Source organism: Delphinapterus leucas, chromosome 11 (assembly GCF_059928025.1).
Source record: "Delphinapterus leucas isolate spDelLeu-1000000601 "Yukka" chromosome 11, BTC_Dleu_Yukka2, whole genome shotgun sequence".
NCBI lineage: Eukaryota > Metazoa > Chordata > Mammalia > Artiodactyla > Monodontidae > Delphinapterus > Delphinapterus leucas.
The window spans coordinates 55,577,422-55,605,404 of NC_143139.1; the positions used below are offsets into that span (position 1 = coordinate 55,577,422).

Below are 27,983 nucleotides of genomic sequence, written 5' to 3' on the forward strand. Positions count from 1 at the left end.
AGCTGGGTTAACCTTGGGATATTCCTATTTTGGGGAACTGACTAGGGGGGGTTATTTCTACTCCAGATTTGGTCTGGGATCCTGGAGCTAGGGATGGCAAATATGCCTTGAGGGCGCCAGATCCTTCCGAGCCCTGGCAGACATTGCTGATCAATCAAAGAACATTTTCTTACAGAGCCTATTACAAAGCCTACTTCTGTTTAAAACAGAGCCTCTAAGCAACCACCTGCAATCAATCTGAGTTAAACTGTGTACTATTCTCCTCCTGCATTTGAGGGTTCTGATACTAGCCCAGTCATTCTGGTTCTTTTGGAACCAGAATTGAACAAATTGGACTCGTCCAGGTCCAACCTGTTGCATCCAGGTCCCTGTTGGTCTCTGATTAGCATCTTTTACTGACAGTTTACTATGTACTTACAGTCATCAATGATTGCAGATCAACACTGTCTCTGATTCTACCTTCCTTCCGGGCTTTAGCTGCAAGATTTCCAAACCAGATGAATGGAACCCAGTATTTCAGATGAGGAGATTTGAGGTGTTCAAATAATTTTCTTTCATCTGCTGTCATAAAACCTTTACACAAAATAAAAATAGCTAGATTATACAGACTTGGTTTAGCGCTAATATATTACCCTATATGCACGTGGTGTCTACTATGTGAGCAAATAATGGGGGATATTCAAGAAATATAAAATAAAGGTTCCTGTCTCAAGTAGTTTTTACTTGTATCAGAGATAAGGAATATGTACTCACGAGCGCACGTGCACACATGCACACACGCACACAAGTTATATATCGGTATAGGAGGCAATGCATGTGAGCAATCCCTAACAGAGGCGGCCAGTAGGAAGTGAGGTGACATTAAATGTGGACTAGGACATCTGGGGAAGGTCTCTTCTTTAGGTTTTGGTTTATTCATCTAAAATTGGGAACAAGAATACTTAGAATTGTTTGGATTAAAAGAATAAAACGTGATAATGTATACAAAGCACTTAGTACAGTGCCGAACATGTGAATCGCATAACATTTCATCCTGACCCCTCCTTTCAAACTCCTAATTAACCAGGACTTCTTCTTTGGAGCCTTCCTTGATTCCTTCCTTCTCCTTCCCCAGGGATTTCTCCCCTTCACAGCTCCACCACGGTGCTTTCTCTTGCCTTGTATTATGATAATGTTAGACACAAATGTTTCCCCTGCTAAGACCCTTTGGAAGGGCAAAGAGCATATTATCTTTGTAGTCCCCACAGCATTTCGCATATACTTTTTACAAATTTTATTATTTATTTTATTTTTGGCTGCATTGGGTCTTTGTTGCTGTGTGCAGGCTTTCTCCAGTTGCAGTGAGCGAGGACTATTCATTGCGGTGTGCGGGCTTCTCATTGCGGTGGCTTCTCTTGCTGTGGAGCACGGGCTCTATGCACGCCAGCTTCAGTAGTTGTGGCACATGGGCTTCAGTAGTTGTGGCTCGCAGGCTCTAGAGCACAGGCTCAGTAGCTGTGGCACATGGGCTTAGTTGCTCTGTGGCACGTGAGATCTTCCTGGACCAGGACTCGAACCCATGTTTCCTGCATTGGCAGGCGGATTCTTAACCAGTGGGCCACCAGGCAAGTCCCATTCTTTCTAATGGCTGCATTCTAGTTAACTGTGTACAGTATTTTATATAAGTAGTTCTCTTTTGAATAGAGTTTTAAGTTGTTTTAATTTTCTTGCTACTAAAAATAATGCTGCAGTGACTATCCTTGTACTTACCACCTTGACTTTTTTTTTTTAAGGATTATATAGGGGCATGAGGAATCATTTTCTTTTATTTATTTATTTATTTATTTATTTAATTTTTGGCTTCATCGGTCAGTTGTGGCACGCGGGATATTTCATTGTGGCACACAGGCTCAGTAGTTGCTGCGCGAGGGCTTAGTTGCCCCACGGCATGTGAGATCTTAGTTCCCTGACCAGGAATCGGACCCGTATCCCCTGCATTGGAAGGCAGATTCTTAACCACTGGACCACTAGGGAAGTCCCCCCACCTTGACTTTTTAAGTGGACTTTTAAATGTTCAGTATGATTTAGTATAAATGTTTTCTGAATTAAAGCTTGTTTCTAAAGCTGATTTTTGTTAGATATGAATTTTGTGTTACTTTTGATTGAGAAATGCAATCATTTGCTTATGAAATTCTAACACGTTCAGATGAAAATCAACTTTTGCCCTAATGTGACACAGTTTGTATCCTTAACCATCTGTAATCGGTTTATGAATCTGGTTTTCCTGCTTAAAGTAATCCTCCCTCCTTACCATGCAGACTGAGTTTTATTTAAGAGGTGTTGCTATAACAGAAAAGAACTCAAAGGAGAAGTGAGATATGCCATTTTGAAAGTCACTGACCCATAGAGCTTTGGAGTTACCTAGATCCTTGATGTGATCCAGGCCAGTGCTTTGAGAATATGGTCCACAGGTCGTGGGTGTCTGAGTCACTTGTGACACCTATTATATATGGAGAGGGCTAGGCTCTACCATCACCTGCTAAACCAGACTCAATAGGGCAGGAATTCTTGACCCAGTGTTGCACCTTTGCCTTATCCTGAGTGCCTTTTAGAAAATACCAGTGCCTTCACCTTATCCCTTGAGATTCTGATTCAATTGGTCTAGAGTGAGGTCCAGGTGTAAGCATCCTTTTAATCTTCCTGGGTAATTTAATGAAATTGGGTCCGGGCATTTACATGTTTACCAAGCTCTGCAGGAAATTCTGACCTACAGCAATGTTCAAAAATCACTGCCCCACTGAATGAAGATTCTGTTTATTCAGTATTTGAAATAAACAGAGTAACAACTACAGAGCCAATATTTACCAACAAGAGGCTAGTTTTAGATAAAACTCAGGTTATTTATATTAGCTTTGAAGGGGTCTGCCCATGCCTGGGGAATTGGACTCTCTCTGGTAGTCAAAGAATGAGTCTGAGAATTCTTGTCTTGTTTCTCAGTGCATTTCAAAGTTGTTGCATGATCTAGATAATCTGTTTGGTTTTTTTTTAAGACTTGCAGAGTATGATTAAATCTGATGATAAGAAGTTAATAGATGAACTTGACCTGTCTTGGCTCTGTGCTTGAAGACTTGCAACCCTTCACCTTTTCCCTGGAAGACTATTCTCAGACATTTCATATCAATTGTCTAACAGTTATAGTCTTGGGATTCATAGTGCAGTTTCCAAAAATGCCTGCATTTATATACTGGCTGCAATCTCTGTCATTTGACCAAAGAATAACTTTACCTCTGGTTATTTTTTATTCAGGAATATGGATCAACTTATGCTGGCAAGTCCTTTCTTGGCTTCTTAGCAAAAAGCAAATATGCAGAGTGAGGGTTAATTTAATGCGAACCCTAAAGCGAGAGTTAGGTAACCTCCCCCCAGTCCCTGCCGTGTAGCACACCCACTGATTGGAAAGGGACATGTAGAGCTAGGAAAGCAGGTGTGGGGGGGGGTTTAAATGTTCAGCCCAAATTTATTGCGTACTTTACTAGGTGCTGTGAAAGATGAACTAGACATTATTGTATCCTCCAAGAGTGTACAGGCAGAATAATTTTTGTTATTTCCTGCAGGGTTACACATCTTATCCAAAGTAACCCCATCTTTGGAAATTGAGTTGTTGGTCCATTGAAAGAAAAGTCTAGATTGTTAATCAAATCAATTCAAAGAGCATTTGTTATTACATGGAATGTTATCAGGCCATTTTAACCAGAGACTGATGATATATTCAGAATGTGGTCATTATCCTCATCTCTAAGGCTATGTTAACCACAGGTATTGATTTGCTACAGTTTGGCTGCACCATCAGTTGGCTGGTCCTCACACTACCCTGTCTCCTTCACATGTCTGTCTTCATGCCACGCTCCCTCTGACCCTATCCACACCCTGACGTTGCTATTTTATTCAGTATCTTGCCATTACATTTGCCTTGAATTTCTCTTGCTATCTTTTTTCCTTCTGGTTTTCTGGCTAGTTCAGCTCTGCTCAGCAATTTTCATATTGCATATCCCAAAGAAACCTTTATAATATTTCAAATCAGAGTAAAAAAAAAAAAATATATATATATATATATATACACACACACAAACACACACACACACACACATATATGTTTGTATTTACTTGTGTCTTGAATTGTGGCTTGATGGAGTAGGATCTGCTACTTTAAGGCAAAATTTTATTGCCTTCAAACCAAAGGACCAATTAAGTCTATTAATAAACAATATTCCGGTAATCGCAGATTCAGTTGAAACTGAGGCAGATGTCTTTTGCCTTTAAAGCAGAGTGCGTACATGAGGCTCTGTTAGGAGAAGAGCTAAAAGCTCTGCTTCTCAAAACCTTTAGGCAGGATGGGTTTATTGCCAGTTCTTTCTGAAAGAGAAAGTTGTGCATTCAGCATCTGAGCCCTTCTCAGAGATGACTTTTTCAGGCACATTGCAACAAGCCTGGCTCATTTTCCTCTCTGTACTTTCCAAATGAATGGAATGAAGCCACCAGATTCAACTGCAGCCATTCTTTAAATTCAGCGGTAGAAATTTAGAAATCCCTGTCAACCGGGAAAATCAAAGCGAGGCAAAATGGGATTCAGAGAGAGATGGAATCACACTGTGAAGGCATTGTGGAGGGCAGTACTGAGATATATATATATTTTTTTAACCATGAACTATAGTAAGATATATTTGTGGTTCCCAAAACAATTATTGGCTCTTTTGTGTGAGGTGCTCTCTGATATTTTCTGTTCTGTTCCATTCCATTCCATAAAAAATGCTGGCTCAAAGCCATTAAAATGATTTAAGAGCCCAATAATAAGTTACAACCCACAGTTTGAAAAGCTTGAAATAGGATATGGTTGATTAAAATCAGTTTCTGGGTTAGCAATGCTGAACGGAGACAGAGAAACTCCTCTATTTTCCTAATGAGTCAAACACGAGTGAAACATCTCTAGTCAGCCGTATTCCTGTCTCTAAATTAGTATCCTGTTTGGTAGTTCACTGCCTTCTACACATGACGCACAGGAAATATCATTCACAAAATCAGTGCTCTTAACTCCTGGCCTGTCCAGGTGGCCCAGAATTCCATTTGCTTTGGGTAAATAGATCTGAGGCAATTTGCAGATAAAGCTGGAGGAGTTAATAGATGCGCTGTGGTGCAGTGGTTCCTAGACTTTGCTGCACATTAGGATGGTCTGAGGAGCTTAAAAACTCCTGATGCCCAGGTTGCACCGTACACCTATTGAATCCTAATGTCTGGGGGTGTGAGCCACCATCAGTATTTTTAAAAGATCCCTAGCGACTCCATCTTGTAACAAAGTTTGGGAACAACTGCACCTAGTACAGAGTCACACAGCAAGCTGGCCATTTTAGCATCCTTGTTCTGGCTCAAACATAGTGCTTCTGGGGAGCTTGTTTAGAAGTGGATTTCTGGGTCCCAAGCCCCAGAGATTCAGATTTCATAGGCTGTCTGGGAACCTGCAATTTAAATAAACACCTGATAATTCAATGAATGTGGTGGTCTACAATCATCCTTTGAGAAGCATTGATTGGCAAGCCATGATTTAACTCCTAAAACAGAGCTGTGGTGAACCTTCAAACAGTGGGCGGAGACTGCCCATCCATGGCACTAATGCAAGGAGGTGTGTACTTTCTCTCCCATGAAGAACCAGTGCGCATAGGTGAGTCAAGTTGCACTCACAAGACGACATTCAGTCTGTTCTGGGCTCATCACGTGAGACTATAGGGGTAACTGACTCAGCCTGTAAAAGTTCAGCCAACAGAGGAAAAACTGGCACAGCCATGAATACCACCATCCCCTTGATCATCTCTCCTGTAACACAGAGCAGTGAGAGATTTCAGAGACCAGGGAACCCCAGTAGCACAGAATGCATCAGGAAAAACGTGAACAGCAGATCACAGGGCAGAAAGTCAATATTATACAAAATCCATTCGATTTTACTTAGCGAGCGAAGATTACAGATTAAATGATCTAAGTGTGGGGCTAGGCTTCCAGACAGTGCATCTAAAGTTAGAACTTTTATCTCAACAGTCACTTGACAATTGGGAGCTCGTTCGGTTGTATTTATGCCTGTTAACTGTATGTCACTAAGAATCCTGATGGGGTCTCCACAGGCTCTCTCTCGTCAGGGCAGAAGCTCAAGGAACTTCATGTTAAGATTCCAGGCCTTTAAGAAAACAAAACAGTGTCCTTTCCTTAAAATTTACTGTCTTTTAACCACTCTTACAGGCTACCAAGCACAGAAGGAAACTATTTTAGAGAAATAGAAACGCAATGGAGTGATGTGAAGTTCAGCTGTAAATATATTTATGCTTGCCTCTGAAAATGATTCATAGAAGAAAACACTTGTAGTAATCTTTACTGATCCTCGAGGACAGGGACCTCGCTTTCAGCTGTGCTCCAGTGCTCAGCACAATGCCTAGCGTACCGTATACACTCAGTAAATCTCTGTTAAATGAGCAAAAGCATGACAGATTTAGTAACAGATTTAGTAACGTTTCTTTTAGAGGAATGCATATAATTTCCCATTTCCTTTTTTTGTGCTTCTGGTGAAGAATTTTGAAGGAAAATGTTTTCTCTCCTGATCACTGTGAAACCCCAGATAAAATGTTTTGATTCAGTCTCATACCATAACGTAAGCACCCAATTAAGGCCATCACTTAAATTGGCAAAGATCTGGAATTGTGCACATGACTTGACTTAGAATGAGTGACATCTTCCAAGGCAGGTGATTGAAACGACTGGCATTTTCCAGGGCAGGCTTGTAGCCAAGAGGGAAAATAACAGAGACTCCTGGGTTACAGCTCCTCTGTGAAGTAACTGTTTGGTAACAGACCAGTTCAGGGAATTTCCAGCAGAATACACATTATTTTGCATTCAGCTGTTACATTTCTATTTTCATGGGAGCATAAATAAAGAAATTTTAATTTGAGAAATGTAACCTGTAACATCAAAGCATATGTATTTCCCAGAATAATGTAACTTGAGTGTCCAGCTTAACAACAAGGAATGTCAGGGACCGGCGGGTAAGTGACCTAGCTCACCAGCTGTAGTCAAGCGATGGCCAGATGCTTCAGAAGGAGGTGCTGACCTTCATTCTCTCCATCCTGTCACTGTTTTTGTCCTGCTAGTCCTGAATCTTTGTGACAGGGACCCTCCTGAAGCAATACAAAGAGTTTGGAGGGCAACTCCCATTGCCTTAAAGCCCCCTGTTTCTCAGAGTGTGATCCAGGGACCCCCTTCCTCAAAGTCTCCAGGGGCTTGTTAAACACACTTATTCCTGGACCCCAGCCTAGACCTACTGAATCAGAATCTCTGGGGGTGGTGTCTTCGGATCTGCGTTTTTAGCAGTATTGATTTTTTTTTTTTTTTTTGCGGTACGCAGGCCTCTCACTGTTGTGGCCTCTCCCGTTGCGGAGCACAGGCTCCGGACGTGCAGGCTCAGCGGCCATGGCTCACGGGCCCAGGCAGCATGTGGGATCTTCCCGGACCAGGGCGCGAACCTGTGTCCCCTGCATCGGCAGGCGGACTCTCAACCACTGCACCACCAGGGAAGCCCCTAGCAGTATTGAGTTTTTAACACTATCTAACGTGCACTGAAGTTTGAGAACATGTACTTTCCCAGACAGGTGGGTTTATGTAGGGAGTCACCTGACAAGAGGTTTTTTTTGCGCCCTCAGCATTGCCTCCTGCCTTTGCCCCTACACTTTTGGGGCCCCTGTGCTTTACCACCAGCCCTCTCTGCCCTCAGGCGGAGCAGGTGCCCTGGCTGTGGGCTCAGGGCACCTGCCAAACATTTTCCGCCATCCCTGAACTTCCTGTTCTTCCCAGAAACGTTGGCACAGGCCAAGGACAGACAGAGAGGTGGAGACACGTACCCAGTTGGGAGAGCTTGGAAACTGACCCCACGTGCAGACTGAGTCAGCCTTCTCTGCTGGGGAGCAGGAAGTCTGGTAAGTCTGTGCGGCCAGCCGACAGAGAGTCTGTGCCCATCCATGTGGGTGGCCATGAGGCAGACCAGGAAGGACCCTGCCTGTGAATCATGGCCCCCAGCTTGGAAGGCAGTGGCTCAGAACCTTTGTCCCACCACCTAGCATGCAAACCTTGTGTTCCTGTTGGGCACATGCTGGTCCACTACCCCTTCTTCTGCCTTTCGAGAAAACACTTAGGGGTGGAAGAGAGTAGTAGAGACCTTTACACTGCAATCATCAGTGATGGCCCCAGAGGGCACCTGCCAAGGCTTCAGCCCCCTCCTGTCGCCCTCAGTACTCTTCCTCCTTCAGACGCGGCACAAAAACTGACCAAAAACTTGAAGTGAGAATGATGCTTGTTGTGTCCAGGCAGGTCTAATTCAAGTCCCCTAGATGGTAGTCTCTGAGCAGACTGCTCAGAGGCTACCATCCAGAGCAATTCTGGAGCCTCCAGCATGGTCGAAACCTTGAATTGACCCTTTTCTTAACTGTTGCAGTTTTGTTATTAGTAATGAATTATTTGACGAATGCCAAAACCTTTTACCCCGGGGGTGAGAAAAAGCATTAAAAAAATAAGCAACCCAGAAAAGACTCCTTACTTCTCAAACTTCAGTATATAAAAAGAGCAACATAAGAGCATGTTTAAATGCAGGTTTTCCAGGCCTTACATACAATGGTTCTGATTCAGTAGGTCTGACGTGGGGCTCAGGATTATGCATTTTATTTTATTTAATTTATTTATTTATTAATACATTTTATTTATTTATTTTTGGCTGCATTGGGTGTTCATTGCTGTGCACGGGCTTTCTCTAGTTGTGGTGAGCTGAGGTACTCTTTGTTGCGGTGCGTTGGCTTTCTCATTGCGGTGGCTTAGGCTCTAGGCACTTGGGCTTCAGTAGTTGTGGCTTGCGGGCTCCAGAGTGCAGGCTCAGTAGTTGTGGCGCATGGGCTTAGTTGCTCCACGGCATGTGGGATCTTCCCGGACCAGGGCTCGAACCCATGTCCCCTGCATTGGCAGGCAGATTCTTAACCACTGCGCCACCAGGGAAGTCCCAGGAGTATGCATTTTAAATAAACAACTCAAGTTATTCAAGATGTAAAGGGCCCATGGGTTTGTGGATCACACCTTGATACATACTCAAGTAAATGCACCTCAAGGAGCAAATGATTCTCCTATGCCCTTGGAATGGTTGGGGGTACTGGTGGTACGGGAGAGAGGAGTACTTGAGTGTTCCAAATGCCTTGGAAAGGGGGAAAGTGTCGATGCAAGTACTGACCGGTGTTTGTGTAAGTTTGATAGGGAGTGAGTGTCGGTATTATGAAAAGTGCACCTAAAGGAAATGAACTCAGATCATTCCCCCATTCATCTCGCCGTTTCTACTTGCCCCTCAGACCTGAGCACAACTCAGGCCTTGCTGAGCTCACGTCTAACCAGAGGCCCTAAAGGCCTCTCTGTCACCAGCCACCCCCTCTGCTTTTAATATGATGGTGATGCTGAGAGGATAGATTCTCTCTGAGAATTGGGCCTGGAGTCTGATTGCTGTCAGAATGCGCTTTCTTCTTTCCAAGAATGTGTCAGGACTACAGAAATGTCACCTTTCTTCATCCAAGTAAACTTTAGCTGTCACTCATCCATTTGGAATAGGCCAAACGTTTCTCGTTTGTTTTTATGACTTTTTTCATAGGTCGAAATGCATATCACATTTGATCCTTTAGACATTAGGGTAAGCAAAATAAGTTATCAAATGGCATTTTAAACTTGGTCATTCTGATGCAGTATTCCACTTTTAAATTTGGAGGAAGGGTGGCAGTTAATTTTATTTTAAGTTCCGACTGGTTTTACATCATAATATACCTGTACATTTGCCAAGCCCTTTGTACCCTTCATCTGAATCTGTAACTGACTCCTTGCTCCCCATTACTTTCTCACGTCTTGCTCTGTAGCCCTAACAACGGCCTCTACACTCCTCCTTCCTTATTTCCACCTTACCTTTCACAGTATCCTGGTCATAGGGGATCAAGAAGACCTAGGATGTCATATCAAATGAGTCTTCTAAAGTGACCAAAGGACTGTTATGCTGTTGTACTAGATGATTTCATTATTAATAGCAAGAACTCGTGTCACACCATGTGCCGGGTACTGCTCTAGACACTGCAAGTATTAACTTATTTAATCATCACAGCAAGCCTATGAGGTATATGAGGTAAAAGGTATTATAAATCACTCTAAACTCACTCTATGAATGAGGGAACTGAAGCATTAGAAAGGTAAAGTAACTCAGACAAGGTCATGTAGCCGCTAAGTGATAGAGAAGGATTTGAACTCTTACTCTGTGTTCTGAGTCAGATGTCGCCATCTGAGAAGGCAAAACCAAATCAAACAAAAGCCCCCAAACCTCCAAAAACAAACAAAACATGCTGCTCTTAAATATATATATATATTTTTTCAAGGACATTTCAGAAAAGGAGACTGGATAAAGCAACCTAATTCGAGACTGTACTCAATATAAAGGCAGAATCATCTCATGGCTCCTATATCTACTATATATTCATTTATACATTCCAGCATACTCTCAGATGGATCAAAGACAACCCAGCACAAAACCCCATTTTTATTCTGTACGTGCCAACAATGATCTCATTTAATCCTCATCCCCTTGAAGGCTGGTTTAACAGCTTCTTTGCTAAGTATTAACACACCAAAGAGAACCATTCTTCAAACGTGATTTGTTCTCAGCATCCTGTGTCCAGAAGCCCAGGTACAAAACTGCATCTACTCTGAGGAATAGGAGAGACAACATACCCCCACTAAAGCAGCCTTTTACTGCCACCTCTCAGGCTCTGCCTAGATGAAAAGCCGCATTTCTGGTTCCTACCAGAATCTTCTGTGTTTGGTAGGTGCGGGGGGAAGGATTAAGTTAGGAGTTCTGAGCCTGAATTGAAATTTTGGCTCTCCCACTAATGAGCTATGTGATCCAGGACAGGTCATAACCTCTCTGAATCTCTCATGGTTTTTTTGAGGTCCATATGAAATAATATTTATGAAAGTGCATAAACTGTAAAGTGCTAGAAAATGTAAGGTGATATTACAGAAGGTTTGAATAAATATGATAATTATTATATTATGGACCATGTGACTGTTTACAACTTAATTTGAGGTTGACTGTCAGCTGTTTCCTTTGCTCTGCCCCCCAAGTAAACTTCTTGAGGGCAGGAACCATGACATTCATTTTTACCTCTTAAGACTGTTTCTGGCACATGATAGGTAATCAGTAAATGTTTCTTGAATGAATGAATAAATAAAAGGCATTTTCCAAGGAACTTTGAAAGTTCTGATCGAGGTCAAGAGGAGCCCCATGGAAGGAAAAGTCATTTACAATACCTGCTTCAACCACATGGTCCATCGTCGGAAACCTTTTGTACACAGCCGTGCTCACCGAGCGGAAGATGAGCAGGGATGTGAGGTTGACATAGCGCATCAATGTCCTCCTGAGCAGGCGCCCATGCTCGTCACTTCCAAGAACACTGCTGGAGACGAGAAACATCAGCCTGTCTGGCCAGGGCAGATTCACAAACTGGTTCCACCATCGGTTCACCACCAGAGTAACATAAAACCCTGTAGAATAACAGGAAATTGTAAAGCAATTTCTTACTGTAGACATATTGTTGACACTGATGCTTTCAGCAGAATTTTAGTTTTTTTAGGGATCGGGGTGTAAAAAATATGTTGTTATCTGTATCTGATGATTTTGCCCTCCAGAAAAAGAATGTAATTTGTGCCTCGCAATGCTATAGCACCCAGTAAGTGGGTATTAGAACTCAAATATTGACGGCAAAAATGGAGAGTTAGTGAAAAGAAAGCTGAATTGTCCAAGAGCAGATTATTACCTCAAACTTGTTGGTTGTTAAATTTAGCGAAAGCAGCCTTGAAGGTAAACCTTACTTATGATTCTGGTTCTATTGCAAGCAGTGACTTTTCAGGCATGCCTCTCAGCTTGGAAACACTCCCATGCAGAGTCATTGGTGTTATCCTAACGGAGACAGCTGTGTGGCTGCATTCTGCATGTGACCTATACTTACCAAGCACAAAGGTTACTGGAATTTGTTCAGCATATCTGTCACAGTAAATTGATAATTTTTCAAAGTAACGTTTTTGGGCTCCTGTAAGTAACAATCTGGAGCAAAAATAAAATGCACAGCCCTTTATGATATTATACTTCTGCACCTGCTTCGCAAGTGACATTCAGTGCAAACAATTAAGCGAAAATAACCTCAATTTTTTTTTTAAAGGAGCAATAACTTTTTCTTTTCTACCTAAGTTGATGTATCTCAAAACCTTTTTAACTGCTGAATGTTTTAAGTACTAACGTTTTTAGTACGTAAATGTTGTTGGTCATTACACAGTGGGACATAGTAACCATTTTATTTTTAAATACTTCATATTTTAAAATTTTTATATGATTAATGCATTGGATTTAGAGCAAAATACTTCATAAAAGAGTCCATTTTCCAATTATTCACCATATGTACTTAAAAAAAGAGTGCCTTAAGTGGATTACACTTATTAAGTAATTATTGAATAATAACCCTGGATTCGACATCCTGATCTTACTTTTTCATGAATATGCTACTTAGTACATTCTTGATTATACATGTTGTACTTCAAGGGATGTTATAACTGTTTTTTTTTTGTTTTTTTTTTTTTTTGCGGTACGCGGGCCTCTCACTGCTGTGGCCTCTCCCGTTGCGGAGCACAGGCTCCGGACGCGCAGGCTCAGCGGCCATGGCTCACAGGCCCAGCCGCTCCGCGGCATGTGGGATCTTCCCGGACCGGGGCATGAACCTGTGTCCTCTGCATCAGCAGGCAGACTCTCAACCACTGCGCCACCAGGGAAGCCCTACAACTGTTTATTTTAAAGCCTACAGTTATTTAAGGGACTTCCCTGGCGGTCCAGTGGTTGAGATTTTGCCTTGTAATGCATGGGGTATGGGTTCGATCCCTGGTCGGGGAGCTAAGATCCCACATGCCTTGGGGCCAAAACATCAAAACATAAAACAGAAGCAATATTATAACAAATTCAGTAAAGACTTTAAAAATGGTCCACATCAAAAAAAAAAATTTTTCAAAATAAAAATATTAAAAATATACATTTAAAATATAAAACAACACAGATTTAACAATTAGTAGTGAAATTTTTATAATTATGTTTGGTGGGTTTTTATTTCTATAGTATAAATATAAAAATTTATATTATGGATCTGACACAAACCCATTTTTTGGTATTGTTAAACATAAATCCATTTAATGAAACTATTATTGGTATTTATGTTGCAAGGAGGAGATTCAGAATCAGAAGAACTATCTCAAGGCAGGTTAATAATAATGATCAAAATCCAGAAAGGAAACACAGATGAATTTGAATAAATGAATGAATGCAGCTTTTCCAAGGGAGGAAGGAACCCCTTGGCAACACTCATCATAGCATGTGTCAGAGGCCTATTTGGGTCAGTAGAACTTTGAAGAAGGACGCAGAGAGATAATGAGGTGACAGTGAGCCACCGACCAGACTGCAGATGAAGACCTGGGAACTGGTGCTGACCAAGAAGGTGTGTGGGTGCAGGGTGGGCTTGGAGTGCCTGCCTCAGCTTGGAAGAGGTGTCAGAAATTCTGAAATCAAGAAAAGCTGACAAGAGAGGCATCACCTGGTGGACAGGCCTATCATGGTCATGCTGATGACAAGTTACAGCTAGAATGGTTTCTGGTACTCAAATAAAAATGATCAGAGAGAATTTAAACGTGGAGAGCACAGACCGTAGGGTTTAACAGAGCCAGGTTTGAATCCCAGATCTGCCACTTAACAGATTTGGATTTGGAGCATATTTTTAAATCTCTCTGAGTCTCAGTTTTCTCATTTGTAAATGGGGATAATTAATACCTATTGATATGTATCAGGAATGTTATGAGGATTAAAGAATATATGATATATAAAACCACTTAGCATATGTTGTCACACTTAATCAATAATAAAGTGGTTGTTACTATTAATAGTTGGCCAAAGGAAAAAATATTTAGCTGATAGACACATAGAAATTTTACTAGCTAGAAAGTACCACAGCGAGTATTTTGTCAAATCCATCCCCAAATAAAAAGAGGTATAGGGCTTCCCTGGTGGCACAGTGGTTTGGAGTCCGCCTGCCGATGCGGGGGACACGGGTTCATGCCCCGGTCCGGGAGGATCCCACATGCGGAGCGGCTGGGCCCGTGGGCCATGGCCGCTGGACCTGCGCGTCCGGAGCCTGTGCTCCGCAGTGGGGAAGGCCACAGCAGTGGGAGGCCCGCATAACGCAAAAAAAAAAAAAAAAAGAGAGGTATAATCAAACTAGTGAATTCTGGTTCTGTCTTATGATTTTTTTGCTAGGTATAACTATTTGCTTATAACAGGATTAAAAAACTTAGCATCATTAGTAGACATGAGAATGAAACTATGTCTGTATTTGTCTACAGATATGTCTGACTTTCTCGACAGATTCAACCTGTAGTTCTTGGTAGAGCTTTGATCAACATATAAGGGTCTATTTTAAAAAACTTTTACATTTGAACTTTAAAAAATGAAAAATGGCTTGAACTAATGATTATTGTTATAAATGTAAGCCCTCTTTGGTCTTTAGAAAACATATGTGCATACAATTTTGTGGGGTATAAATAAGATATTGGAGTCAAAGTTAAGGCCCCATGGAGCATTTCTGGCTGCAATGCAACTGTTCTAAGAGCTATTCTATTCTAAGAGGCAGTAGCAGCAATAAATTCACATTAGTAAAAATAAACTAATTATCCTGAAACGTCATGTGTCTTCCACCATTTCATATTCTGAAGGAGTAGGTGACACATAAATAAATCATCAAAATAATACCGTATTTAGAAGACAAATCTGAAAAATTATTAGAGGTTTTTTTTTTTGTTTTTTGTTTTTTGTTTTTTGCGGTACGCGGGCCTCTCACTGTTGTGGCCTCTCCCGTTGCGGAGCACAGGCTCCGGACACGCAGGCTCAGTGGCCATGGCTCACGGGCCTAGCTGCTCCGCGGCATGTGGGATCTTCCTGGACCGGGGCACGAACCCGCATCCCCTGCATCGGCAGGCGGACTCTCAACCACTGCACCACCAGGGAAGCCCATTAGAGGTTTTTAATAAAACTTTCCTTGTAAAGATATTTTGCCAAAATGTATACCAGTATATACATTTGTTTGGAACTGTAGTTTTGATATGGAGCAAAGTAACTCTTCCTATTCTACTTTTGGTCATTATCAGCTATAGCCAAATTAAGGTCCCTCTTCTTCACATGGTGTCCTGTCGCTGCAAGGAAGAATGTAGGTGAAAACAATGATACACAAATTTACCCATTGTATGCAGAAGAAAAAGAACAAACTGATGAACACAGTAAAGGTGGAAATACAGCCTCAAAAACCTTTAGCTTTTCTATTTTAAGTTTTAAGTTTCCCCAGAGAAGAAATGTATGCAATCAATATTAATTTAAAAAACTAATAAAGCTTCCCTTTTATAATACTGATAAAATTTTATTAAGACTATAATTTTTAGTTATAAAAGTATTTATTGGACATGATGTTACTCATATTTCCCGTCAATCTGACAGGCAAAGTTTGTGAGGTTATAAAGAATAAACGTCTTTTATGAATATAATGTGCCCTGAACTCAGAAGATGTAAAGAAAATAAATTAGTTTTCAGGCCTTTTCTTTAATGGAGATATTGGTAACGTTGGGGGCACCAACTTGGATAAGATTTCGTCATTCCAGGAAAGAGGAAGGAAAGTTGCCTGATACACACTATTCACGAACATGTTAACTATGTAGGTAGTCGCTGCAAGCTGTCAAATCAGAAACTCAAACTATGCATAACATAGTTCAGAGAAGCACAAATAATTATTTGTCTGTGGACTTTGCCATTCAAAATCATCACTTAGTGAGGTTCTAGGTATAAATCTTTCATTTTATGCCTATAGCAAAATTCTTGAAGCACAACTAATACCTCATCATGACCAATTAAAGTGGGGCTGGAATGAGAGCCACCTGAACATGACGGTTAGAGTCTATTTAACATCCTAAAAATGGTTAGGTGTGGATTAAAATACCCAGTCCTGGGGAGAAGTAGGCAACAGAGGATCATGCAAAGGAGGAGGTTACATAATGCAAAAGTCAGCGGCAGCCAAAGGGCTTGGATTTTTGAGACTGTATTCATATATGCTATCTAATGGCCGTTTAAGGACACGTGCAAAGGAAAGTACCTGTACATAAAACTTATTGCTGTGTAAAGTACAGCAAAAACAATAAATTCCCTGTATAGTAGTTTGTAGATGCTGCCTCTCCACTTGAGGAGTAACCTATGAAATCCAAAAAAAGTCGCATTTGCTACTTTACTGGAGTAAGTGACAGTCATCTTGGATAGCTTTTCTTTTTTTTCTAGAAGAGCAAGAAGACAACACACAAGTAAAAAGCAATGTTTAAGACAGAGCATAAATCTGTATCTCAAAAGAAACCCTAACCAGCAACCAGTCAACCATCTCTACTTTTTGCCTTTCTCAGCTTGAACAATTTGGAATTTGGAGATAACCACCAACTCAGTGCTAAATCTTTTAGTAGAAAAAGGGAAGAAAGGAGTGTCTGGAAAAAGAAATATTAAAAATCTTAAGCTTGCCTTCATTTCTAAATATTTTGAGATTATATAGCCATTACTCAATAAATATTTGAATGACTAAATGAGATATATGAGAGATGGTGTATTATGATCTATCATATATTTTCTGAATCCATGGGAAGAGCTAAGGTATTGATATGCTATATTAATTGACCTTTTCAAAAGCAGTGGTCAAACTTATTGTTTGGGGCTTTATTTGCTAAAATGTGTAAAGAGGTATTTACTTCACCCTTAAATTTCCTAAAAGAAAGTTATGGCTCTCTTAGAAATCAGGAGAAGCCAGCCCCTTGTGGGAATTTAATTGATGGGTTACTTTTGGTTGTTTTAATTTAATTGTCTCTCTAGTGGAGCTCTGAGTGCATAGTTAGCAATCTGTGCACTTCACAAGGTAGACAAAACGTCGGGCCACAGTGATACTAAGTAAGGTGCATTTTCCCATTGAAAAGTCCCACATAATATGCTTAGGGATGGGGCACCTTCTGTTTGGAGCTGAAAAAATGAGGCCATTATTTAGGACTCTTTCCACCTGGACTGTTCCATGGATGTGGGTGGGCTGAGAACTGGGCCCCAAAGCCTAGTTTTTAGTGGATTCTCTGGAATTCCATTGCTCTTCACCAAGACACTAAACATTCAGGTTTTGAGAAGATGCCCCAAAGCTAATCTTTGTTTGAAAATCCTGCTCCACAGCTTTCTAACACAAAGCATACACAGAGAACATGAAATTTCTTTGAAACCTTTTGCTTTCAAAAGGATCTATGAGGAGTCTTATAGAGCTACTTAGACTGAAATTATCGAGTTTTTAGGTAGAACTGTACTAGACATAAGTAATAAATCCTGTAGCAGATTTCTTATACAAAGTAGCCTATAGCACACATTTTATCATAAACAAGGACATTTTCTGTCTTTATTCAGAGGTAGAGAAAAAACCCAATTCTCATTTGCCTAGTTTCCCTAAAAAAAAAAAAAAAAGTGAAACTCTGGAACTATATTCTGGAGCGGTATTTTTTTTTTTTTCTAATCACCAGCCTAAGGCTTCAACTACTGATTTTAACAAAGAAACCAGAGATTTTTTTGGCAAAAGTAGGTATCATTACGAAAGGTTGGGACTCAGGCCACAAAAGCAGTTTCATTTTTCCATTTTCACTTTGTCTCTTTGTCTAATGTGAATACAGCCAAAACTGGGAGAGGAGAATAATAAATTAAACCCATTTCATAATTTGTTCTCATGGGCACTGGACTTTTGAATAACAGTCCTTAAATAACTCTCTTTCCTTTAACAGTTCACCCTTCTGTTACAGCTCTGTCAGAAAAACCAAGATCACATCGAGTAGAGGTCAGAGGTAAAATGCATAGGTATACTCTGTGCACTAACCTATTTGTTTGGTTTGGAGTCTCCGACAGGAAAGACAATCTCCAGGCTCCCCCTGCAGAGGTGCCTTCGGGTCGGTGTTGTACTCTCGGCTCACCCTTCGCTCATGCGGAGTCTGGAGAACAGTTTATGCCAATTTGTCCACTGGTGACAGTGATAGCCGGGAACAAACAGGAGCAACAGCTGCTGATGTGGTTTTTTTCTCATCTATAATTATAACTCCACCTGTCGCCCAAAGCACCACTTTGAATGAGAAGTCGGAGGTAATGTGAAGGAGCTTGGGTCACCTAAGTCTGTTATTTTCATTTTGACTCTCCCCTGGGATCAAGGGAGAAAGAGCCATTTGCCCCTAAAGTGCTCTGAAGAGGCTCCGCCAGCCAAAAACAGGGAATTGGGACAGTCTGTGTGTGCTTAAAACAAGAATAAATCCTTGTGAAGCCTTAAACTGGGGCAGACAAGAACATAAACAGGATTTTCATTCATTTGAGAGGTACTGAGAATGCTCTTCCACTAAAAACAACAAGCATGAGAAAAAACCCAGGCCCAACTGGAAAGGACCCAGAGAAAGGATCATTGAAGAGTCTTAAGTCCAGGAGAGTGCCATCATAGTGCTGACCACAAGGGACTCACATTTCTCAGTTTCTGCCTCATTGGCTCCTTATTAACCAGGATGGTTGAGAAGTTAGAGGCCTGCAGTGTGAGTCACAAGAGAGTCTAGAATTGGCTTTCTGCTGAGATGGAAGTAGGCTCTGTGCAGCAGTTCCAGAAGACTTGCACAAGAAGAGTTTCAGACAACAGAAAATAATCCTAAGCGATTGTGCAGTGGGTTTCCATTGAAAGTGATTTTTGCTGGATTTGGAGGATGTAAAGTTGTAAGCATTGAATCTTTGAATGAGATTCATCCATCTGAAGATGGCAGAGGAGTAAGACATGGAGATCACTTTCCTCCCCACAAATACATCAAAAATACATCTACACTCCTACTGAACGCTGGCAGAAGACCTCAGACTTCCCAAAAGGCAAGAAACTCCCCACGTACCTGTCCAAGTGGCTGACAGAGTCTTGGTGCTCTGGCCAGGTGTCAGGCCTGAGCCTCTGAGGTGGGAGAGCCGAGTTCAGGACACTGGTCCACCAGAGACCTCCCGGCTCCATGTAATATCAAATGGCAAGAGATCTCCCAGAGATCTCCATCTCAACACTAAGACCCTGATCCACTCAACGGCCATCAAGCCCCAGTGCTGGACACCCCATGCCAAACAACTAGCAAGACAGGAACACAACCCCACCCATTAGCAGAGAGGGTGCCTAAAATCATACTAAGTTCACAGACACCCCAAAACACACCACTGGACGTGGTCCTGTCCACCAGAAAGACAAGATACAGCCTCATCCATCAGAAAACAGGCACCAGTCCCCTCCAACAGGAAGCCTACACAACCCACTGAACCAACCTTACCCACTGGGGGCAGACACCAAAAAATATGGGAAGTACAAACCTGCAGCCTGTGAAAAGGAAACCCCAAACACAGTAAGTTAAGCAAAATGAGAAGACAGAGGAATATGCAGCAGATGAAGGAGCAAGGTAAAAACCCACCAGACCAAACAAATGAAGAGGAAATAGGCAGTCAACCTGAAAAAGAATTCAGAGTAATGATAGTAAAGATGATCCAATATCTTGGAAATAGAATGGAGAAAATACAAGAAATGTTTAACAAGGACCTAGAAAAACTAAAGAGCAAACAAACAGTGATGAACAACACAGTAAATGAAATTTAAAAATTCTCTAGAAGGAATCAATAGCAGAATAACTGAGGCTGAAGAAAGGATAAGTGACCTGTAAGATAAAATAGTGGAAATAACTACCACAGAGCAGAATAAACAAAAAAGAATGAAAAGAATTGAGGACAGTCTCAGAGACTTCTGGGACAACATTAAATGCACTAACATTCAAATTATAGGGGTTCCAGAAGAAGAAGAGTAAAAGAAAGGGACTGAGAAAATATTTGAAGAGATTATAGTTGAAAACCTCCCTAATATGGAAAAGGAAATAGTCAATCAAGTCCAGGTCTTCCAAAATATAACAGAGGGAGGAACACTCCCAAACTCATTCTATGAGGCCACCATCACCCTGATACCAAAACCACACAAAGGTGTCACAAAAAAAGAAAACTACAAGCCAATATCACTGATGAACACAGATGAAAAAATCCTCAACAAAATACTAGCAAACAGAATCCAATAGCACAATAAAAGGATCATACACCATGATCAAATAGGGTTTATCCCAGGAATGCAAGGATTCTTCAGTATATGCAAATCAGTCAGTGTGATACACCATATTAACAAATTGAAGGAGAAAAACCATATGATCATCTCAATAGATGCAGAAAAAGCTTTTGACAAAATTCAACACCCATTTATGATAAAAAACCTCCAGAAAGGAGGCATAGAGGAAACTTACCTGAACATAATAAAGGCCGTATATGACAAACCCACAGCCAACATTGTTCTCAGTGGTGAAAAACTGAAACCATTTCCACTAAGATCAGGAACAAGACAAGGTTGCCCACTCTCACCCCTATTATTCAACATAGTTTTGGAAGCTTTAGCCACAGCAGTCAGAGAAGAAAAAGAAATAAAAGGAATCCAAACTGGAAAAGAAGAAGTAAAACTGTCACTCTTTGCAGATGGCATGATATTATACATAGAGAATCCTAGAGATGCTACCAGAAAACTACTAGAGCTAATCAATGAATTTGGTAAAGTAGCAGGATACAAAGTTAATGCAGAGAAATCTCTTGCATTCCTATACACTAATGATGAAAAATCTGAAAGAGAAATTAAGGAAACACTCCCATTTACCATTGCAACAAAAAGAATAAAATACCTAGGAATAAACCTACCTAAGGAGGCAAAAGACCTGTATGCAGAAAACTATAAGACACTGATGAAAGAAATTAAAGATGATACAAACAGATGGAGAGATATACCATGTTCTTGGATGGGAAGAATGAACACTGTGAAAATGACTGCAGCAGTCTACAGATTCAGTGGAATCCCTATCAAACTACCAATGACATTTTTCACAGAACTAGAACAAAAAATTTCCCAATTTGTATGGAAACACAAAAGACGCTGAATAGCCAAAGCAATCTTGAGAAAGAAAAACAGAGCTGGAGGAATCAGGCTCCCTGACTTCAGACTATACTACAAAGCTACAGTAATCAAGACAGTATGGTACTGGCACAAAAACAGAAATATAGATCAATGGAACAGAAGAGAAAGCCCAGAGATAAACCCACGCACATATGGTCAACTTATCTTTGATAAAGGAGACAAGAATATACAATGGAGAAAAGACAGCCTCTTCAACAAGTGGTGCTGGGAAAACTGGACAGCTACATGTAAAAGAATGAAATTAGAACACTTCCTAATACCATACACAAAAATAAACTCAAAATGGATTAAAGACCTAAGTGTAAGGCCAGACACTATAAAACTCTTAGAGGAAAACATAGGCAGAACACTCTACGACATAAATTACAGCAAGATCCTTTTTGACCCACCTCCTAGAGAAATGGAAATAAAAACAAAAATAAACAAATGGGACCTAATGAAACTTAAAATCTTTTGCACAGCAAAGGAAACCCTAAACAAGACGAAAAGACAACCCTCAAGATGGGAGAAAATATTTGCAAATGAAGCAACTGATAAAGGATTAATCTCCAAAATATATAAGTAGCACATGCAGCTCAATATCAGAGAAACAAACAACCTAATAAAAAAATGGGCAGAAGACCTACATAGACATTTTTCCAAAGAAGATATACAGATTGCCAACAAACACATGAAAGGAAGCTCTACATCACTAATCAGTAGAGAAATGCAAATCAAAACTACAATGAGGTATCAACTCACACCTGTCAGAATGGCCATCATCAAAATGTCTACAGACAATAAATGCTGGAGAGGGTCTGGAGATAAGGGAACCCTCTTGCACTGTTGGTGGGAATGTAAATAGATAGAGCCACTATGGAGAACAGTATGGAGGTTCCTTAAAAAACTAAAAATAGAACTACCATATGAGCCAGCAATCTCACTACTGGGCATATACCCTGAGAAAACCATAATTCAAAAAGAGTCATGTACCACAATGTTCTTTGCAGCACTATTCACAATAGCCAGGACATGGAAGCAGCCTAAGTGTCCATCAACAGATGAATGGATAAAGAAGATGTGGCACATATATACAATGGAATATTACTCAGCCATAAAGAGAAATGAAATTGATTTATTTGTGGTGAGGTGGATGGACCTCGAGTCAGTCATACAGAGTGAAGTAAGTCAGAAAGAGGAAAACAAATACAATATGCTAACACATATATACGGAATTAAAAAAAAAAATGTTCTGAAGAACATAGGGACCGGACAGGAATAAAGATGCAGATGTAGAGAATGGACTTGGGGACACGGGGACGGGGAAGGGTAAGCTGGGATGAAGTGAGAGAGTGGTAAGGACATATATACACTGCCAAATGTAAAATAGATAGCTAGTGGGAAGCACCTAGAGGCATGGGATAGGGCTGGTGGGAGGGAGATGCAAGAGGGAGGGGATATGGGGATATACATATATGTATAGCTGATTCACTTTGTGATACAGCAGAAACTAACACACCATTGTAAAGCAATTATACTCCAATAAATACGTTAAAAAACAGGAACAAGCATGTATGTTTGATTGCGGTGTGTGTGTGTGCTTGTGTGTATGTGAAGAAGAGCGTAGACAATTACTACATGTGATGGCGTACAGTAGTGGTAACTTATAACACACTGATTCATTACATGTGTCATCCTTCCACGGTCAGCTAGAAACATGCTTAGTTATTCAAAACGTTTTCTCTTAGGTTTATTGTGCTTCCATACTTTCCTTCTTGAAAGAGAGAGTTCATCAGCATTCTTTAAATAATGCAGTAAATAATTTCGGGGTCGATTCCCGGAAGATTTCCAACCTTCTAAAGTAACGTGTGCGCTAAGTGCTGTGCCTTAAGCTTAAATAAAGTGACTATTAAAAATAAGAAAAAAGATGCTTATTCTAAAATTGAAAGTAAATACATTTGAAATTTTTTCTATAGTATCTTAAGTTTTATATGTACTTGACTGGTTTTTTTATCAAACTATAAGTGCCTTAGAGCAAAAATAGTGTGGTCAGTGTCTGATTTCTTGCCCCTATCCCTGTACATAGCTCCAGCACAGAGCCCTGTGCATACTGGATATTGAATATCTATTTCTCAACTGATTATCACCTTGTCACTATGATACTTCTGTTAGTACATTTGGGGGAGTTTGTGAACATTTTAAAAGCGTATCTACACTGCAGCACGTTTTATATTTGGGTTGCCATGAGAAGTGGCTGGATAGACCCAATGTTACATTTAGAAAGGTTTGCAAGGCTGATCAATGCTGTAGAGTTTGAGCAAATCTAAACCCAAGTGCTTATGAAATAGAAATGTTGGAGCTATTTAAAAACAATCTTGCGGGCTTCCCTGGTGGCGCAGTGGTTGGGAGTCCGCCTGCCAATGCGGAGGACGCGGGTTCGTGCCCCGGTCCGGGAGGATCCCACGTGCCGTGGAGCGGCTGGGCCCGTGAGCCATGAGCCGCTGAGCCTGCGCGTCCGGAGCCTGTGCTCCGCAACGGGAGAGGCCACAGCCGTGAGAGGCCCTCGTACTGCAAAAAAAAAAAACAAAACAAAAAAACAACAATCTTGCTCTTGGGTGTCTTACTGGGTGTGTGGTGGCCCTGAACGTGGCATGATTTCCGGCAGTTATGACTGCATACCTGGGGGAATCGGCTTCCTCTATGGGGCTCCGTTGGCTGGTCCCACTTTTAAGCAGGGTTAATTACATTCATCTTTCCTATTGGACAGTTTTGAGGAATGACTAAGTAATAGTTGAATTAGCATTCTAAAATGCAAATTAGTCAATAATGATTGGATTGAATGAACAAACTCCCATTGATGAGCTCTGAGTCTGTTGGCTATTTCTAATAGGTACTGAGATGCCATTCAGAAATTAATTCATTAGAGGGGACAAGCCAGTACAGCCAATTTCAAGTATCCAACAAATACCAAATTTCAGAGTTAACTGTTCATATGAATTTTGAAGAAAACTTTAGTTTCTTGTTTAAAATAGACATCTTTTTTTTCCAGATTCTAAAGGTCACGTGTATTAAAAAATAAAATGTAAAACAACTTATAAAGAACAGAGTGGTACTCTATCATGCCACCCTAGAGAGGTGATACTCATTTAGCATAAAGTTCATCTTTTTAGGCTCTTGTAGAAGATATTTTAGATCCTATAATTAATAGCAAACAATATAAGAGACACGCAATGTCAGGGCTCTATGAAATAACTATACCAGCCATATTTTCTTTTGAAAGCAAGTATCAAGTTTTCCAGTCCTGGCCACTATGATTTTCAACAGCCCTGATAAACACATTTGTCTTTGATTCCAGTAAACCTCCAGTGACAGGACAATTCACAAAAAAGAGTAACTGATCATTTCTAAGTGATGGAAATGCTGATATTCATCCATAGATGTCAAGATAAATCACCCTTTGTTCCTTAAGGAAACATAAAAGCAAGTTTAGGTAGGCAACACCACTTCCTAAAGGAGAGCCAGCTATTCATTTCCATTGATGTGAAAAATCTTTTGCCAAATTTCTCTTGAGCACTTGGTTGAACATAGTCATGTGTATGTGAAACTTTGCATTCAAATAGTAACCAAATGCTAGAAATTGTTTTATTTTGGAGGCTTTGATTCTGACTCTAAGACTTTTGGACATTATTAAATGGGGAATAAGAAATCAGTAAACATTTTTGAACAGGCAAAGGGCTTGACAAAAATCTGTGTTGAAGAAAGGTGAGTCTATGAGATGGGAATGTGCTGGATTTGAGTGGGCAGGGATTATAGGAAGGGAATCAGTTTGAAGGTTATTATGGTTGTTCTGGTATGAACTGGGGTGGTTGGCAAGTGGAATGCAGAGGAAGGATGGTATGAGAGAACTACCACTGGAGGAGAAGGAAAGGAGGGAGATGGGGGGAGGGAGAGGAGGAGGAGGAAAGAGAAGTCTGATATGACTCTTGCTTTGTCCTTTGAGCCCATTTGCAAATGAAGAGCAAAACCTACAGAATATGATTTCAGATTTGTTCACGTGACATGGTTCTTTGCAGGGCACCATGTAATTTTGATGTGTTTTATTTGATCTTGCAAATAAGCACATTTTTATCAGCAAAAATGGATGGAAACTAAAATCACAAGTAGGAGCTCATGTGTCTATAAAAATCAAGTTGAATTGAATGTGATTGGCTGAGCCTCAGTTTTTCTGCTATTGCTTCTGGTACTTATTCACTTTGCTATGTGCTGGATCTGTCTAGAAAAAGACAGTGGTTAGTGCTAAAGATTCAAGAAAAATTCATAGAGCAAGCTTTCAATTGAGAACATTCATTCATCAGTTTTTTTCAACAGCAGAATACCTTGGTTCAGTTGGCTTGAGAATCATTCACAGTGATATTTTTTCCCTAAAGCTAAATTTTTATTGGCTTAGTGGAACTGTGAGCTTCTTGAGAACTCGTGCCTTACTCTTTCCTATTTTTTTCCTATTTACTGGATACCATGATGGATGCAATAGCTGCATAACAAGCAGCTGATTGGGGTAAACCATGTGTCAATCTAGGTGGGGGGGTTTCTGATACATGTTCTTGGAGACAGAACTCTGCCAAAAAATCAAACTGAAGTGGGTTTGATGTGTTTTTCTTTTTCAATTAATTTTTTTCTCTTTGATTTCAGGGAAGAAACAGTGAACTCCTAAGACTAGAAAGACTATTGAGTTTTATTACAGATGAAGATCTAAACTCATACACTGGTTATTTTAGGAGTCATCATTACTTTCCTTACACAGAGTAATTGCCAACTCAACAAAACAGAAATGCATTAGTTCACATTCTGAAGGTTATCTTTTCCTAATGGAAGGTACAGAAACTGTTCTATTTTAGGGATGAAAGCCTAGAGTCTAGAGAATTGTTACTACAGTGCTTAAAGTGTATCCTGTACTTTATAATCAATGATATTTCTCAAATGGATGGTACCGCTTAGCTCAGGCACATTCCAGATGGATAAAGAAAAAATTGCAAGATAAGACCAATTAAAAATCAGTTTAATTTCATAAGAAAAGGCATGCAAATCCAAGTATATTGTTTATTCCAAACAGATGTGAAATTCTGTTACTTCGCCACCATAATGGTGGAAGATGGCCATTCTGGAAATTACATTACTGTGTAAGTAAAGGGAAGATATAGAGATATGGGGGGAAAACTATGCATAAATGCTTGAACAATTATAAAGCACCTTTGCTTGTGTGATAAAATGCATGTGAAACTGAAAAACAACTGTTGGTTCTGATTCTCCGATATGGCAGATTGTACGTTCTGAAGACATTTTTCGTTTCTTAACACATACTAGCTCCTTAATAATGTTACTGCTGGAAAAGGTCGTAGGTTTGGAGTAAGAGAGTGAAGGAGAAACTCAGCTTTTGCTCCACATAATTTTGTCTTGTTAGAACAACATCCATGTTTTCATATTTAATCATATGCAATAAAAAATCTTACGTGATGCCACTTCCAAATTTATACCTCCAGCCCAGATTTTCACCCAGCTCCAGACCTATTCTTGATACTCTCCTAAACATCTTAAGCCCAACATGCCCAAAGCTGACCTCCTCATTTTTTCCCTAAAACACGCTCCTCCTGCCACCTTTTATCTCAACTGGTGAAAATTCCTTCCTTCCAAAAGGTCAAAAGCCTTGGAGTCGTCCTCAGCTCCTCCCTTTCTTCATACCACAGTCCACTCTGTCAGTAAGTCCTGTTGGCTGCACCTTCCAAAACTACTCAGCATGTGTCACCTCACTCTCTCCTCTCACATCCCTGTCTCCACTCCTCTCACCTCATCAGGGCAGCAGATCCTTCTCCCATCTTATTCTAGCAGGAGGTCTCCTCGCCTCTCCATTTGCCCCCTTCAGTCTCTTCTGACAAAAAGATGGAGTGAAAGGCAAGTCAGGTGAATCATGTCACACCTCTGCTAAAACCCCTCCCTGGCTCCCTCCTTCTCTCAGCTTAAAGCCCAAGTTCTTAAGCAGTCCAAGGTCTGTCGCGACTTGCTCCCATTCGCTCTCTGATCTCGTTTCCTATTACTCTCACCTCTCCTATGGACCCTCTCCAGCCACACTTGCCTCCTCTCCTTCCTTGAACACACCAGGCATGGTCCCACCTGAAAGCCTTAGTCACGGCTGGTCTTCCTCCAGGTATCTGAGGGAATGGCTCCCGCACCTCTTCCAAGTCTTTGGTCAAACATCGTCTCAGGGTACTGATCTCTCTACTAAAAGCTGCATCCTGGCCCTGCACACCTCCCTCCCTCCTGATCCCCCTTCTTACCCTGCTCAACTATTGCTTTTTATCCACACCACTTACCTCCCTTGACTATACCATATAATTCACACATTTATTGTGTTTATTGTCTATCTATCCCTACTAAACCGAAGGTTTCATGAGGGCATGAAGCTGTATTATTTACTGATGAAAATAAAGTGCCACCAGTAGTCCTAGTTCAATTAATATTTATTGAATGAATAAATTTAAAAAGAGGCTAGGCAGTATTCCACTTTTTCTCGCAATTGTAAATGTCATGAGGACAGATTCCATGACTATTTAAAAAAATTTTTTTTAATTGACGTATAGTTAATTTACAATGTTGTGTCAGTTTTATATATATATATATATATATATATATATATATATATATATAATTCTCCAGTATGGCTTATTATTGGATATAGTTCCCTGTGCTATAGAG

At 40.6% G+C, this 27,983-nt stretch overlaps 2 protein-coding genes across 4 annotated transcripts in view; one reads left to right on the forward strand and one right to left on the reverse strand.

Moving 5' to 3' along the window:
• Nucleotides 1–27,983, forward strand: part of RAB3IP (RAB3A interacting protein) — a 190,231-nt gene that overhangs the window by 63,353 nt on the left and 98,895 nt on the right. The window lies entirely within an intron of this gene.
• On the reverse strand, nt 4,337–11,716 carry LOC149748029 (bestrophin-3-like). Its single transcript, XM_022571563.3, has 2 exons — nt 11,386–11,716; nt 4,337–4,392 (listed from the first exon to the last, which is right to left on the reverse strand). Exons 1-2 carry the CDS (start codon nt 11,663–11,665, stop codon nt 4,337–4,339), a joined length of 336 nt encoding a protein of 111 aa, XP_022427271.3. The 5' UTR covers nt 11,666–11,716.

Bases quoted from the DNA above. Each gene is read 5' to 3' on its own strand.
- LOC149748029 (XM_022571563.3), bottom strand. From the start codon at position 11,665: ATGTCTACAGTAAGAAATTGCTTTACAATTTCCTGTTATTCTACAGGG. The intron at 4,393-11,385 runs GTATTGTAAATG...TTTCTCTTTCAG, and splicing joins GGACCATGTGGTTGAAGCAG to AAAGAACTGGCAATAAACCC.